Source organism: Thamnophis sirtalis, unplaced genomic scaffold (assembly GCF_051295495.1).
Source record: "Thamnophis sirtalis isolate CommonGarterSnake01/CBP01778 unplaced genomic scaffold, rThaSir2_p1.2 scaffold_9, whole genome shotgun sequence".
NCBI classification, from domain to species: Eukaryota; Metazoa; Chordata; class Lepidosauria; order Squamata; family Natricidae; genus Thamnophis; species Thamnophis sirtalis.
Genome location: NW_028261389.1, coordinates 53566559 through 53583669, shown reverse-complemented (window position 1 = coordinate 53583669; position 17111 = coordinate 53566559). Strand labels below are relative to the sequence as shown.

The window sequence follows — 17111 nt, the reverse complement described above, 5'->3', positions numbered from 1 at the left end:
AACACACACACATACACATGCATACACACTCACACCAGATAGGAACATTATAAAATAACTTCGTGACTAAGCATGATGCAAAAAGCAATTGGAACAGAACAAAAAACCTGGCTCTCTGGATGTTTCTGATTATAGCTTCCAGTAGCCACAATGGCTGATAAGCAATGTTTTTTTTTTTTTTAATGTTTCATTTGTAGTTTTCTTTTCACGCCATACATATTTTGTGGACAGAGCATTGACTGGGACAGGTCTTTTTTAAACAATGTTAACAATAATAATACAAATAGGTTTGTGTAATTCTAATCTTTCAACTTCAACAATACTATTCTCTTTTTATAATCCTTTATCATTTTTCCATTAATTCATTTAAACATAAATAACATCTCTGTACACCTTGTATTTGTTATCCCCTACTGAATACTATTATTTAATATTTTACAAATTATTTATTATTCCACCGTAACTTCAGTGTTCCAAATATGTAGGATTACTAATAACGCCAAGTATTAACAATATTTACCATATGTTTCGGAGTATAAGACACGGTTCCACCACAAAAGCGCGTAGGACAAAATCGCGCTCGACAAAAGCGCGCTGTGACGTCATCACAGCGCGACGAAAAAGTTCAAAAAAATGTAAAAATAAAGCTAAAACCTTCCCCTAACCCCCCCAAACCTAACCCTAAACCTAACCCTAAACCTAACTCTTAACCTAACCCTAAACCTAACCCTAAACCTAACCGTTAAAGTAACGAAAAACCTAACGCTAACCCTTAACCTAACCCTAACGCTAACGCTAACGCTCTAAAGCTAACCCTAACCCTTAACCTAACCCTAACCCTAACCCTAAACCTAACCCTTACCTTTATGTGAATCGGCTTGCTTTAATTTAATTTTTATTAATTTTTATTTGAATTTTTCGATCTTTTTCGTCGCGCTGTGATGACGTCAAAGGCGCGATTTTGTCGATCGCGCTTTTGTCGTCCGCGCTTTTGACGGGTCACGTAAGACACACCTTTTTTCCTCAAAAAAGAGGCTGAAAATCTGGGTGTGTCTTATACATCAAATATAGCATTTTTTTCTCCTGAAGCCCCGCCCCCTTCACAAAAATGGCCGTGCATACCCTTATGAAGGCTTTCAAAGAGCTCCTGGGGGCTGGGGAGGGCAGAAATGAGCTATAAGCCTCCATAAGGGTATAAGAAAAATGGACCCGTTTTTGTGAAAAATGGCCCATTTTTTGCTCATTCCCCCACCCCACTTTCTCCCAGGAGCACTCTGCAAGCCCCCCTCCCCAAGGCTATTCATGCCTTTTATTTAGAAGTAAACAGCGCAAACGGTGGTCTCAATATTTGAACAATTAATTGCCATCCAACATGATGTAGAGTCATTGAAAAAAGATTTAGCTGTTTTTCTTCAAATGCAATATCGGGCCCCAAGAACTCCCACTAAAGTGCTGGCAGAAGATTTGATTAACTCCCATTCGCAGGATAAAGAAAAGGAAAAAGAACAAAGAGCCAGAGAAACAGTTAAAGAGACAGATAAAAGGAGACAGTCCTCTCAAAAAAACAGTCCCCCCCCCCAGACAAGGCATCGAGAAGAAAAAGTATCAAAAAAGAAGAAATCAGGAAAGAATCCCTCCCTCAATTACAACAATCACATCGCTCGCTACAAACACAAAGGATAGCTTTTAGAATCCATTTGAACAGACTTAATTATGGACGTTGGAATTCCAGAAGTGCAATATTAAATTCCCTAAGCCAGCTTCTTCACTGTCACAGGGGCATGATTCATCTCCGTGCTGTGGAGTGGTTACCTGAGGCCCCAAATTGGAAGCGGGTCCTTTTGTCTTTCAAACAGCCCACCATACCTCAGATGTTATTCAAGATGAAGGCATTTTTAGCCTCCTTCCAAATCTTTCCCATCAAAGTCTTTGGTGAGGAAAGGGTTATCCCGTTAATAACTAACATGCGAGCCTCCAAGGCGAATGACACCACCTCACTTTCAACCTTGGAAAAGAAAGAGAATGATAGTGGGAGTCAACCAATCTTGCACGGAGAAGAGATACTTAACAGCACAGAAGCTAGTCTCATTAACGCTTTTGATGCTCTCCCAAGGAAAGAACAAGACAATATATTATTCAAGCTAGAAAATTTAAAGAAATCCTTATTGGTCACAATGGACACAGCAGAGCCACTTATAGACCTGGTTTCCCCAATAATTGAGCCTCTCACTTCCCCCGCAGAGGACAAGAGATTGCATGAATTCAAGATCATAGAAAATAGAAGCCAAGACCCAAAGGGGGTATTAGAGACCCCAGAAGAGATGGAGATGTTTTCATCCCTGTGTGAAAATTCCATGACACCTTCATCACCGCCAGCTCCAAACCAAGATACTGAGAGTCGACTCACGAAAGAGCCACCATTGCAAAAAAATGAAAGATGACCTAATAATGCCTTGCCCTACAACCAGAGAAGAGGCTTCGGAATGGCAAGCTCTGCTAGCTGGTGCTAAAACCTTTTACCCTGAACAGGTTTCTCAAAAGTCTACTCATGACCTAGACAGGTCCTCCCTATTTTTAAAGAAGACCAATTCAGTGTGCGATGACACCTCAATCCATGGTAACAACCAGACAACTTCCCTTTGTATAAATCAAGTTTCCTGATGAGCTCCAAAAGTTGACCCATTCTCCCTTATAACCTGGAATATAGCAGGTTGGTCCGTCCCATCAAAAGACCAACTCTTTTTTGACTATATATCACAATTTGACATCCTCTTCTTGCAGGAAACCTGGACCTGCACAGAGATTCAATTAGATGGCTATTGGGTCAACTCAATTCCTGCTGTCCCAAGCAAGGTGGGGGGGAGAGCTAAAGGGGGTATTGTGACGTTAGTTAATACATCCTTGCATTTTAAATGTGTACCACTGCCACCTTTCCAGTCATGGGTTGTAACTACATTACTCTTATTTAAACAGGTGGAGATTTTGCTATTCAATATCTATATTCCTCCACTTAATAAGAATAATGAGATTAACAAGATTTGGGACAGCATCGCAGATTTTATTCTTGGCTGTTCAGCCAAATTCCCCAAAGCTGCAATAATTATAGTGGGGGGGACTTAAACGCTAGGATGGGTCCAAATGACCAAGCATTATATAAGCAGTTTTAAGATTCACTATGATGAAAATGTAACAGATGAATCTTTGCATGCCAGACAATTTAAAGACCCTAAAGCTAATCGGGCAGGCTTATGTGTAAGACAAATGACTGAACGTTTGGATCTGTGTATCCTTAACGGGTCCCCATGGGGCGATTTCCCAGCAGAATATACTTACCAGGGAGCAGGAAGAAAATCCACAGTTGACTACTGGATAATATCATATGACCTCCTGAAGTTCTTACAGAAGATAGAGGTAGACTCATGATTGGAAAGTGATCATAATACAATACTCCTTACTCTGACATTGCATCAGAATTCTCTAAGGGCAGGCACAGCCTACCTACCCAGGTTAGAAACTCAAAATACCCAGGTAAAAATTAAATGGAATGAGAAAAACGCTAAGGAAGTTACTAAATGGATGTTAGCCCCTGAAACCATAGAGTTACATACATCTCTACTAAGAAATAACTGTGGGGGATCTTACCTAGAGGGGTTTGAAACCTTAATTGTAAACTTGAATTCGGTTCTCAGTAACAGATCACTAGCTCACCCCAAAATGCTAGTTTCAAAAAACAAAAAATGGTTTGATAGAGATTGCGTTCAACTAAAAAAGATATATAATGAAGAATACAAGAAAAGTAAAGGTGCCTCCTCTGAGGAGCACACTTACTACTTAAAGCAGTTGAAAACACAATATAAGAACCTTCTAAAAGAAAAGAAAAGTGCGGCCCTGAAGGAGTCTTGGCATAGACTAATTACGGCAGTCAGGACAAAAAATACATCCCCTTTTTGGTACATCACCAGGGGATTGGGAAAACCTCCCCTACCCCCGACAAATCAGGTTCCAATTCACGCCTGGGAAGAGTACTTTAGGGAGCTTTATACAGATCCTGACTATGTAACCAAGGAGAGCCAAGCTAGTTTGGACCACACTCCTCACTGGCCCCCTGTTACACCAGAAGAGATATCCCGGTTGATCGGAGCCCTAAAGGCTAATAAGGCACCCGGAGCTGATAATGTCCTGCCAGAAATAATTAAAAAGAACGCCAGTTGGTGGGCTCCACTTTTAGCATCGTTGTTTACATTTATAGACAATACAGGCCATATGCCTAGAGATTGGGGAGTAGCAATTATCATACCAATTTATAAAAAAGGGAATAGAAATGACCCAGGCAACTACAGACCCATTAGTCTTCTAAGCATTATTAGTAAACTGTATGCCAAACACTTAAATTATGAACTTCAAGATTGGCTAATTTCAGGGGGGATAATCAAAGACGAACAAGCCAGTTTTAGAGAAGGAAGATCGATGGTGGATCATATCTTGGTACTCCACCATTTAGTACAAAAATACACACATAAAAAAAATCCTCTCTTTTTGTGGCCTTCCTGGATTTTAAACAGGCCTTCGATTCAATATCCAGGATCACCCTCTGGGAGAAGTTAAAATGCACCACTATCGATAAACGCCTCCTCTTCCTCATACAAAAATTGTATGCCAATTCCACCCTGAAAGTGAGGTGCAATCCCCAAGGGAGTTTAACCAGCTCAGTAAGAGTACAAAAAGGGGTACAGCAGGGTTGCAGCCTGTCCCTCTTCAACTTCTATATTAATCCCCTGATTGACCTTTTACAGAACCCGGATTTCCATCCTCCTAACCTAGCACAACGCAAAGTGCCAATTCTCTTATATGCTGATGATGCCACTATCATTTCACAAACCCCCATAGGACTGAAGAGAGCAATTAGGGCAACACTCGGCTATTGCAGGCAAAACAAGCTGGTCCTTAACTTCGATAAATCAAAAATTTAATTTTTGCTAAAAGACCACGCCAATATTCCTGGCAAATAGAAGGATATAGTTTGGAACAGGTTAGAACATTTAGATACCTTGGAGTGGTTTTCCACTCGCTAGGGACATAGAAGGCACACCTGGATCACACATTGCAAGTAGCCATTAGGTCCTCAAATGCAATCAAACATTTCTTTTATACAGGTGGAGATCAGTTAGTACCTGCTGCCTTAAAACTTTTTGAGGCCAAAACATTGGTGCAAATTCTTTACGGGGCACAAACAGGAATCCTTGCAACGAGAGACTCGTTAGAAACCATTCAAACAAAATTCCTGCGAGCCATCTTAGCCGCTCCCAATGGAATTCCAAATGCCCAGTTAAGAATTGAGACAGGCATGCCCCAAATTCAAGTAAGAGCCTGGAAGATGATGGTCATTTATTGGCTTAAAATGCATTTCTTTCCAGAGGGACTGTCCCCACTAGTGTTGACTGACAATTTCCCTTCCCCCTGGAAACAAGCAATTGATCACAAGCTGGGCTCTTATAGGCTCTCACCATTATTCTTAATGTCCCTAGGCTTTGAGCAAGCAAAGCAAGTAGTAATCAATAGAATGAGGGACATGGAGTTCCAAGAAGAATTAAATAGGTTGCCTTTCCACAGTAGGGACAGAATCAAACAGGGTGTGTGGGAATCGGCAAGATATCTGAATGACCTGATCTCTCCAAAACAAAGAATAGCTTTATTCAGAGCCAGATTTAACATTCTTCCCTCAGCACTCCTCCAGGGCAGGTATAAAAGAACACCTATAGCCGAACGCGTTTGTATATGTGGTAAAGGAGAAGTGGAAGATAATTCACATGTACTATTACACTGCGAGCTATACAGAGCTTGTAGGTCTGCACATATTCTCCCCTTATTAGAGAGATTGCCAGGGAGGGCAGACAATGTTTATCTAGGCTTTCTCCTCCAGGACACTAACCTCGTTACCAAGTATGCAGTGGCAAAGTTCTGTGCTGCTGCAATGTCCATAAGAAAAAAATTGGCTACAGAAGTATAGTTGTCATCTTGTACCAATTATCTGGACATACCTTTAACAATCTTTGGACCATAATGTTATTATCCACTTTTAATGTAAATACTTTTAATTATATTTTAATGTTAGTATTTTTAATATAGTGTAAAGACAAATGTATATTGCTGGTCTTTGACCGTAATAAAGATCTTACTTACTTACTTTATTTTTTTAAAAAACGAAGCCGTTTTTGGGAGGTTTGCAGAGTGCAAAAACTTCTTTTTTTCCCTTTCGTAAAGCTCTTTAGTTAGAGTGAGTGATGAGAATTAGATTGATCAAGTGCTGTGCCAGCAGAAACAAGTCTTAGGTGCTGCAGGTTGTCAGCAATTTCCTTCTCCAGCACATGGATAAATACACCTGAAAACATCTACCTACCTACCTACTCACTCCCTACCTACCTACTGTATTTCTCTCTCTCTCTTTCTCTATCCCTCTATCTACCGACCTACCTACCTACTCACTCTCTCTCTCTCTCTCTCTCCCTACCAACTGTATTACTCTCTCTCTATCCCTTTACCTACCTACCTACCTACCTACCTCCCTACCTAACTCCCTACTCTCTCTACCTACCTAACTACTGTATTTCTCTCTCTCTCTCTATCCCTCTATCTACCTACCTATCTATTCTCTCTCTACCTACCTACCTGTATTTCTCTCTCTCTCCCTCTATCTACCTACCTACTTTTTAAAAAATTTGCATCTTTAAAACCTTGGTGCATCTTATACTCCGGTGTGTCTTATACTCAGAAAAATACGGTAATCAATTCCAGGAGTATACCTCAAATCCTCACAATTTCAAATCCTTAATATTTTAAATTCACAATATAATTTAACACACTATTAATGTTAATAATACAATTAAATTACCTAATCCTAAATTTCCATATACTAGTTTAATTTATTTTATATATATACTACTATTTTCCTTATTAGTATTTTTCCATTTTATTAATATATTTACTCATTATCCATCATCTCTTAACCTTTTTAAAATCCCATCATTTATTGACTTTTTAGTCAGCCTTTTATCTCTCTCTCTCTCTCTCTCTCTCTCTCTCTCTCTCTCTCTCTCTCTCTCTCTCTCTCTATCTCTATCTATCTATCTATCTATCTATCTATCTATCTATATATATATATATATATTTGAATCTTTCTTTTTGGGGGGGAATTTTTCTCTTTTCTCTTTGTTCTATTATAAGCTTTTAAGAAGTTATCTGACTGATTCCTACTTTTTAATCTTTTTCTCTTCTTTATATTTAGCTTCTTGCATCTCATTTTGATTTTTCTCTTCCACAGCTTCTTCTAATTTCTCATCTATTTCTTGGATATCATGTTTCTCTTTCCCTTTGAATTGTTGAGTGACTTCTACATTCATTTCTGTGTCTTTAAACAATTCCCTTATCTCCTTATTCTTTCTAGATTCACTCACACTTTTAACATCAATATATACTTCATATTCCTTTATCATCCCCCTGTAAATCCATTTTATAACAACTTAATGAAAATTATTCAGTATATTTCTATAATTCCAATATCTCAATATTTTAAAGCTCCTTTTATAATCTTTAAAATTCTTAAAATTATTTAGTAATTTACAACCTTATATTTTCCCAATTATATATCTTCCCAATTTTAAAGTCTTATTTAGTTTTCTTTCTTTTCTCTTTTATCATTTTTCTTCTTTTGACTCATAGAGTGTTCTGCTGAATAACATTAATAGTCCAAATCCAAGTTAACCCTCTAGATTTTTTTGATTTTTCAAATCCAATCTTCCAAATCCATAACCCAATAGCCAATTTTAATAAAGTTTAGTTATTTGCAAATTAGTTCCTTTTAAAGATCTTCAGATGGGAAAGAGGAGGGAAAAAAGAAACTCATTAAACTCTCTCAAATTATGCAAGTCGTCTTCTAACAAAAAGTCAAGGCCAGGTGGTCTTCCTGATGTTATTACTTCTATTCTGTGTATTAGACTTTATGTGTATTGAATTCACTTTCACTAGGTATGCTGCGGCAATAGTGCTGTAGTACTTCTTCCCGTATTCTCAAATCCAACATTAAACAGTCACCGCTTTCTTAGGTGTAAGAGTTCTCTTTTAAAATTCTTGTATTTACATCAGTTCTTTAGAGTAAAAGTTGGTAATTATCTCACCCAGTTTCTGTGCTCTGTCCATGAACTGCTCCAGCACAAATCCCGGTTGTCCCAGCTTTGTGACTGCCAAAAATGGCCATCATCCCTGCTGCCGTTTGGGAGAGCTTGCTTCAGACCTAACAAGGAAATTGCAAGTCCCTTGTGGTCAGAAAAGTGCCTCTCTTTCTTTCACCACCTGTACAAGGTAGCTAGGGTCTCCCGGCAGCAGTTACTGGTTGGATTTCGCAAGGCTTGGCAGAGCCTGCTATTTTCCAGCTGTTCTTGCCACAATGTCAACTGGAAGTCCGCTGATAAGCAATGTAATGGGCCAAAGTTCAGCATCTGGAAGGCAATAGGTTTTATTTTATCATATTAAAAGAAGGGGGGAATAACTCATAACATGAGTTATTTTATAAAACAACCAGGTAAAGTAACAACTAAAATCTTAACAAATGCGTAATATACATTTTAGTTGTAGTGTTGCATACGTTTCTGCAAAATGGAGCAGTTTGCTCTAGAATATTCAGATTTTTCATTCATTTCTGAAAGTATCCCTTTTAGAACAGGAACAGTTGATCCTTCAGATAAAATGAATGCTGCTTTCTGCCTTTGCCATACAATTTCATAAATTGTACCTTGTCAAAAGTTATAGACAATGTTGATATTTATTACCTTCAGCTTTAAAAAATAGGGTTGTAGGTGAAATTAAAGGACATAATCATAAAGTAACACAGTGTTTAGGGATAAATCTTATTTTTGTCACAATTAAAAGAAAGCGGACCAAAAAGCTACTATTCTTCTTAACTACAGCTGAAGGCAGAATATACTAATTGGTCCAGAAAAAGTTCAAAAAGCTTTTGTAGATTTATTGAAAGCTTAATCAAAGGACTTTCTGAATAAGCTAGTATTTGAATCTCTACTTTATCTACTGCAGCTGTGGTAAAAAGAAAAAAATGTTTTTAATAAAGAATTCACTTCAATGTATTGGAACAATAGATTAAATATAGCTGTGATTAGGGTATTATTTGGAAGGAATAAATTTAAAAGTAGAAGCAATCAATCTTCTCCCTGCTCCAGCGTAGGACTAAAAGAAATTGTTTATTGAAAGCTTAATCAGGTTTTCATATCAAAATGATCAAGGAAGAAGTAGGCTGAAGCTGCTCATGTTTCTACAGTTTACTCTGTGTTGTACCTGGTTTTGCCTTCATTTGTCAATGGATCTCTACATATTGGCATTTTAATGTATCTAAACTCCTGGTAAAACAATCAGTGCTTTGAATAATAAAAATTAGAAACATTCTTCTAATGTTTTGAAGTCAACTACAGACAAGATGCTAGTCTTTTTAGCACAATTATCCAATCTCAAAATGCATACTGCTTTTTACATCTGTTAGAGAATGTCCATAATTGATTGAGGTCAACGTATAGAAAAATGTGTGACATTTACTTTCTTCTGTTAAGTTTGCTTCACTGGGGACAAACAAGATACTGGTATCTTGTTATACTATTGTGATATTATTATATCTACCTTATTATTTCCAACAACTCCAACATCTTGCATTATTATTGTTACTGTTATTATTTTATTCACAGGATGGAGGGCTTCTTATAAATAATCCTACAGCATTAGCAGTGCATGAATGCAGATGTCTTTGGCCAAATGTTCCTCTTCAGTGTGTGGTGTCCCTAGGAACGGGTCGGTATGAAAACCATGGAAAAACCAATGTCACTTATACAAGTTTAAAAGCTAAATTGACTAATGTCATCAGCAGTGCTACAGATACTGAAGGTTAGTTTCGGGTGATCATAGTTGTCTTGTTTTCGTAGTACAATTTTTAACTGCTTTCTTGAACTAAAAACATGAAAAGACATTTTGGTTCTGTTTTGTAAGCTACATTCAATTGTTTTATTAATTCCATCTCTCAACATCTATAGAATTAAGTGTTTAAATCATATACAAAGCTAACCTCTTTCAAAGTAATGAATATTAATTTTTTAAAAAAATCATTTGAAGATTTGGCCTTTTTGCTTTTGTCCAATTAATATCTTGTATTAGCTACTTAGAAAATTGAGATTGAATGGGCAGTTGATGACAATGATTGCCAGATTTTCAGTTAAATTAGCTACTTGAGATTGCCTATACCTCAGTTTTGCCATTATTAAATCTCTGTTGATAAAAGTAGGTCTTTGTTAATGATAGGCATAATGTAGGGATAGAAAGCTCCATCTTCAAGGTTACTGGACATGTGAACAATGCTAGAATAAGCATTTTAATAATTAAGGAAAAACTGTTAATCGTTAAATTATTTAATAGTTAATAGTGAACCTATTTGCATAATAACAATGCAAAATGTAGAATGACCATTTTACCATGTGTCACATGAGTGTTTCAATAATGTAGAAATAAATATTCAATCCAAATTTGAATTACTGTATAAATTCTATATAATTCTTTCTTTATCTTCTTTGATTTATTCTAACTAGGAGTTCACATGCCAAATTAATCCTAAAATTCTTGAACTAGTTGACATAAGAATTTGCTTTTGCATAGATCAAAGTAGCTTGCTTCAAAGAAAACCTGTTAACGAGCCAGCTTCAACACACCACTGGAAGGAAGGGTTATAATTGTCCTCTCAAATCCCATTGTTGCTTTTTACTTTTTAAAAAAACCTGACATTTTACAGAGATGTTTTGTAGAGATTTGCTAACTTTGATTTATCAACTTATATGTATCAAGGCTATTATTTCTGAGATTATTTTTGGTTCTAGGTCACACTTTAACTGACCAGGTGTTAATACAAAAGATGGTATACTTAAGGAAAATTAAGGTCTCATATTGAAAGTTGAATCCATAACAAAGGAGCGTTGGCTTACCTGAATGGTCTTCTCTGTGCGCTGTGGGAGAGTCCAAGCATGGGTTAATTCTGACTGCCCTGGACTGAATTGAAAGATCTTTAGCCACGCCTCTGCTGCTGACACCTCAGATTTTTCTATGTCGGCGTGGACCTATAGGTCTGTTCAACCGTGGTTCCATTGTATATGTCACTAAGTCAAGAATAGTTCACATCAATGATACTGGAAGCAGTGAGAAACCAGGGCGGGGTCGAAGTCTCCCGCAGCGCACAGAGAAGACCGTTTAGGTAAGCCAACACTCCTTCTCCTGTGTGCTGCTTGGAGAGTCCAAGTATGGGACATACCCAAGCTAAATGTCACTAGGGCGGGGAGCAATCGATTCAATGGTCTCTCCAGTGAAATGAATACCCTGAAGGACTCGTCTCCCAAATGCCACTTCCACTGATGCAAACTTGTCCAATTTATAATTTCATACAAACTCAGATGGTGATGCCCACATTGCCTCTCTGCAGATTTCTTCTATGGTAGGATTGTTCAGGTACCCTGGATCAGGCAGGCGTTGCTTCACTCACTACCTGGATGTTACTGAGGACTGTATGGGAGCTCTTCAATGCAGAGCGAGAGCCGGGAAGAGTAGGCAGTGCTGGCAAACAAATATCCTTGTGGCATGAGCTTAATACCAGCGCCCTGCAGATGTCAGTAACAGGAGTATGGCCAAGGGAAGGTCACAAACTCTGCTGCCACACCAAGGAAGAAAGGCCCCTCTGCTGGCCTATGGAGACAACCTGCCGGAGGGCCGAACAAAGAAACTCCACGCAGCAATCTGAAATGCAGGAGTCAATTCAAAATGGCTGCCGCATCCAAAAAGGTGAAAATAAAATGGCCACCACATTGGAAAAGCAGCCTGAGGTCTCGGCGCTCGACGCTTGATAGGGAAAAGTCGATAGCACAAGCGGCTGGATCCTCACACTACTAACCGCTGCGCTCAAACCTTGGTGCGATCATGAGGGAATTGGCACTCCGACCTGCTCGTGTCGCCTTTTGCCGCCCCGACAACCGTGCACCCCGAGCAGCACTCGGGACACATCGGTGAGGAAATCAGTGAGGAAAAGGGGAAAAAAAACGCTCACCAGATCTGCTCTCTACGAAAGGGAATGGAAAGGAACAGAAAGTGGTAGGTTGGAGAGTCCAAGTTAACTGCTAATTGCAGGAACCACATTGAAAAACGTCCACTGGGCTAGACTGAATTGTAAAATCTGAGGTGTCAGCAGCAGAGGCGTGGCTAAAGATCTTTCAATTCAGTCCAGGACAGTCAGACAGAATTAACCCATGTTTGGACTCTCCAAGCAGCGCACAGGAGAATGTCATTGATTCCAAAATGACACCATTCACACAATGACATCAACACATAATGTATATACTGTAATTACATATTTGTGTCAGCTTGTTCAGCGTTAATATGTAAGATAACGAGTTAATGTAATGACAACCTAACACCATTACCCTTTTGCTAATTCTTCATTGTTCCTGCGGACATTTGTATATGCTTATTTAATACTAGAATCTTAATAAAATGTCTGGATTTATACAAATTAATTTGAAACCTTATTCTTTAAAACTTTATTTTAAACCAAATTCTTTCCCATTTCTCTTTTAAAACTAGAAGTTCATATTATGCTGGATGCCCTTTTACCTCCAGACACCTACTTTAGATTTAATCCGCTGATGAATGAAGATATTCCTCTGGATGAAAATCGTAAAGAAAAACTGAATAAATTGCAGACAGATGGCATCCAATATTTAGAAAGAAATGATGAGAAGTTGAAAAAAGCTGGCAAAATATTATCACAGGAAAAAAATATTTTACAGAAACTGAGTAACTGGATGAGATTAAAAGGTGATATGTATGATGGCCTTCCAATTCTGTCAAAATTGTGAATATTTAAAATGTTTCTCATCATAGGTGCAAAGTTGTATATGAAAAAGGTTCAACATTTGTTGATCATTATGTAATCATTTTTTTTAAATTCAATGAGCAAACAAGCTATATAAAATGCATTTCTATCTCAGTAGCTCCTCAGTAGCACACAGGATCTGAGAGTCCTACATGTAAGCAAAGGAAGGCCTTCCAGTCTATTTCTTCCTTGTCTCCCAGTCTGTAACCCTCACACTTAGTGTTTCTCAGGGTCCTTCAAGCCAATATTCAGCAGGACATGAATATGTAGATCAGTAATTATGATCAATGCCAATGCTTTTTTTTCTATAAACAGAACACTTGTGAAATTTGGGATTTTATGATTTCTTGAAGTATATGAGTATTAGTTTTCAGAAACTCACATCATTACCACTTATATTCAAGTACTGGTATATTTTTTTAAAAAAAATGATGTCTAAATTTGTGACAATTATGGTACAAAGCATTCAATATATTATGAATGCATATAAAAAATCATGCTGTTTACAAAATCATATTGTGCTTATGTGTTAATGGAAAATTACAGCATGAGAAGAATCATAGCAAATATGTTGCTTACAAATAATTGAGCCAGAATAAATCAAACAGTTTAATTCCCATTGAGATTAATGACAGTAAACAATTTTAAATCCATTGGGAGTAGTTCAGCTAGTTTGCTGATTGAATTACTGTATATTATAGACTTGCAGAATATTATACTGCCATTAAATGTCATGAAAATTGTCTGATGATAAGATTTGTGCATGTAAACTGTTTTGTTTTAAAATGTTACCAGTGTTTTGTAGTGTGTAATGTTTTAACTGTTTTACTTTATCCAATTCAGTATTTGACATATTGCAATAAAATCCGTCACACTTAATATACATTTATTTTTCAAAAAAAAAATTGGGGGGGGGGTTCAGAGCAATTACTTTGCTGTTTGAAAAGCAAATCACTAGAACTGAGTCTTGTTTGAAATAAAATAAATATTGAAAGGTCCTCATTGATCTCATTGTATGATTTTATTCATATAGTTATGTGAAATCATCATGCCAAATTATGTTTTCATATTTAATATATAACTTCATATACATGTTATTTAAGTCAGTAGCAAAGTAAGACTTCCCAGTGAGGAAAGTTTTTGGGCAAACTAATAGCATTTTCAGTTAATAAGGAAGCTATACACTAAATTTTGAAACTATGTTGGCAGTTGACAGTTTCAGAAAGACTTTGGGAACCCTTCCATTGTGTTTTGTAAAGCATAGCTTGTGGTTGAGATGTTAGTCATTTGTGGTTTGATAAACTATGTCTCAACTGTAATTTAGAGAAATATAAGAAACAAATAAATAATTTGTCTGTGATAAATGTTCCTCTGTGGTCAGTAGTGAACGAAGTCACAATTAGTTAGTCACTTTGCAAAATAATGCAAAATCAACTGAGTTCACAAAACCCACCCAGCTTATTCTTCTGAATGTTGTTGCTCTTTGTATGTTATTAGAAATTGGAACTTAGCAGTACTTCGTGGTTATAAATCAAAAAAAGAATACTGGGCTATGATGAAAGTACTGCAGGCTCAATTCCTGCCTGGTTATGTGTCACTTATTTAGATTAGTAGAAATGGAATCAAGAACACTAGGTGTGAAATATAATATGCAGCAATATTACATAATTCAGATGTTTTATATACTAATTCAATGAGCCCACAAAAAGTGCTGCTTCTAAAATACCTTACTTCTAAAAACATTGACTAAAGTGGAGAATCTGAACACAACTTCATTTGATCAGGGTTCTGCATCTTGTTTCAAGGCCAAGAGCCACTTAGCAAGCATCCTGATTGTTCATGCCTGATAGCTGGGCATATTTTCAAGAGGCACCCCCCCCCTCCCAGTCCAGGCAGGTATTTCCAGATTAGCTTGCTCCTCATTTATAAGGTCACTAATAAGAGGAATCTTGTTGACTGATCTGACATTAACCAGCAATCAAAAAATGTAGGCTCGATTGATCTGCTGAGTAGGGTTCAGCATAGCCGGAATGCATAACTGGTATTAAGCATTGGTGGCATCTTTCCTGTTTGAGACCTGCCCTTTGACTCCCATCAAAATGTCTCCTGGCCATCATCATGACGTGGATATGGCAACCCCTCCCCCCCATCTCCCAGAGATTATATTACCTCCTAGACCTGGCCTAATGGTTTCCCTACCTTGGGGGCCCTCCATCAAATCACATACACCCAGACACTTAACCTAAGAGTAGTGGAGCTCTCCAGACAGCTCCGCTTCTGACAGTACTAGCAATAGCATTTAGACTTATATACCACTTCATAATGCTTTACAACACTTTGATTGGTTTACAACGTCAGCATATAGCCCCCAACAATCTGGGTCCTCATTTTACCTTGGAAGGATAGGTCAGTCCTGAGCTAGTCTTCTGGCAATGGACAGAATTAGCCTGCAATACTGTTTAACCACTGTGCCACCACAACTCCTATAAGGGGGTAAACTTCATTGTCCACTCCACTATATAGGGAACCTTTGGCTGTCAGTCCTTAACTGAAGCTGGGGTAGATCTGTCTACCAACTCCCATGTGGTCTTGGCACCACCCAGATATCTGCCATCTGACTACTCTTCATGATACTTGCAGCTGTGTAGCATTCACTCTGGCTGGCTAGTTGCCCCTTGTGTCAGTGGCCCAGCTCCTCCTGCCGTATGCCAATTGATCTCATCCCTTCAACTGGTCTTCTGGCCATCCTCTGGTCTGAGCTGCTCCCCGCTGAGCTGTGCAAACCACTGTTGTATCTGGATATGGCTCAGCTGTTGTGATGGATTCCTTGGATGCTGGCTCAGATGAGAAGTCGGCTTCAGGGCCATCGGAGGGGCAATGTCAAGGAATTGGAGCCTTAGATGGCTTCGGTGGGCACATTAGGGGAGCCAAGGTTGGAAACAGTAAAGATGGGCAATTAAGGTGAAATGACTCAGGAGGCACCAAGGACAACCAAGTTAGAGCCACCAGACAAGTGTTGGGCTGCATAGATTGGGAAGGAGATGCAGTTGCAACCGGTCAATGCTGACAAGGAGTTGCTGCCCCCACCTGATATACAATGTGCAGGATGAGGCTATGCCTAGTTCTGCCTTGTCTGCTTGTCATGGCTTTGTCTAGCCCAGCCATTGCTTTTTATTTCACTGTACTGCAGGCCTGTCAAACTGGCAGCCCACAGGCAGGATACGTCATGCACAGGCCACACCCATCCCAGCTCCACAAAGACAGAAAACGTTGTGATACGTCATGATCCGGCCCATGACGCGATCGAGTTTGATACGCATATTGTGATTGGGCACTTAATAACAGACTAGAATCTACTGGGTATAGATACTGGGTAAGTGTTAATGGAATTCTGCCCCCCCCCCCCCTGTAATGTTAACAATTGTTTTTTTGATTCAGTAGACTTCAATAGGAAAAACTGCAGTCGCTTCAGGAAGAGTTCTCCAAGCTACTGAAAATTAAACAGCATTGGACTTGGTTAGCCTAGAAGAGTTAAGTTATCCAGACCTAATAAGTTACCCAGATCTAATCCACATATCAAAGGATAAGGTCTGTAAACACAGACAGAGTTAAATTGGGTCTCCCAGAGCAGCTGCATGTTTATAAGAATAAACATACTTACACACACATACACACACACACACACACACACACACACACACACAAACCCCTCAAGTGTCACTCTAGAATCAGCACGTGACACCCTGGACATGCTCCCCCTATAAAAATATACTGCTGCACCCTAATTTTTTGCAGCCTGCCCCTAAAGGCAAACTATTTTGCTTTTGGGAATAAATATTTCTTCTTTATTTACAGCTGTCCGGATCTCATTTTTATTTATTCTTGCACAGTCCCAGCTCCAGTTGGAACCCCGAATTATTCTTCTAACATATGGGTGGCTTGTGACTTGAGGGAACTTTTGCCATGTCACCCTTGAACAGGACTTACCATAAGAGGTTTACGTACACAGCAGGGCCTGGTGAATGATTAGGGGTAGTTGTACTGATAAATACATTGAACTCTCGATAATGTGCATGTGCCAGGTCTGGAACAAGACAACTGTCACCCAATGAACCCAGAGTCGGGCCAATCACTTCTGCAGGGCGCCAATAGC

General features: G+C 38.6%; 1 protein-coding gene across 2 annotated transcripts in view; it reads left to right on the top strand.

The window, feature by feature from the left end:
- Window positions 1-13956, top strand: part of PNPLA8 (patatin like domain 8, phospholipase A2) — a 62672-nt gene extending 48716 nt beyond the window's left edge. For both annotated transcript variants that reach the window (XM_087723608.1, XM_087723607.1), the window contains 2 exons: window positions 9744-9939; window positions 12667-13956. In XM_087723608.1, the coding sequence (XP_087579734.1) occupies window positions 9744-9939; window positions 12667-12941 (471 nt within the window). In that variant the 3' untranslated portion in view covers window positions 12942-13956. The remainder of the gene's footprint in view (window positions 1-9743; window positions 9940-12666) is intronic.
- The last annotated feature ends 3155 nt before the right edge of the window (window positions 13957-17111 follow it).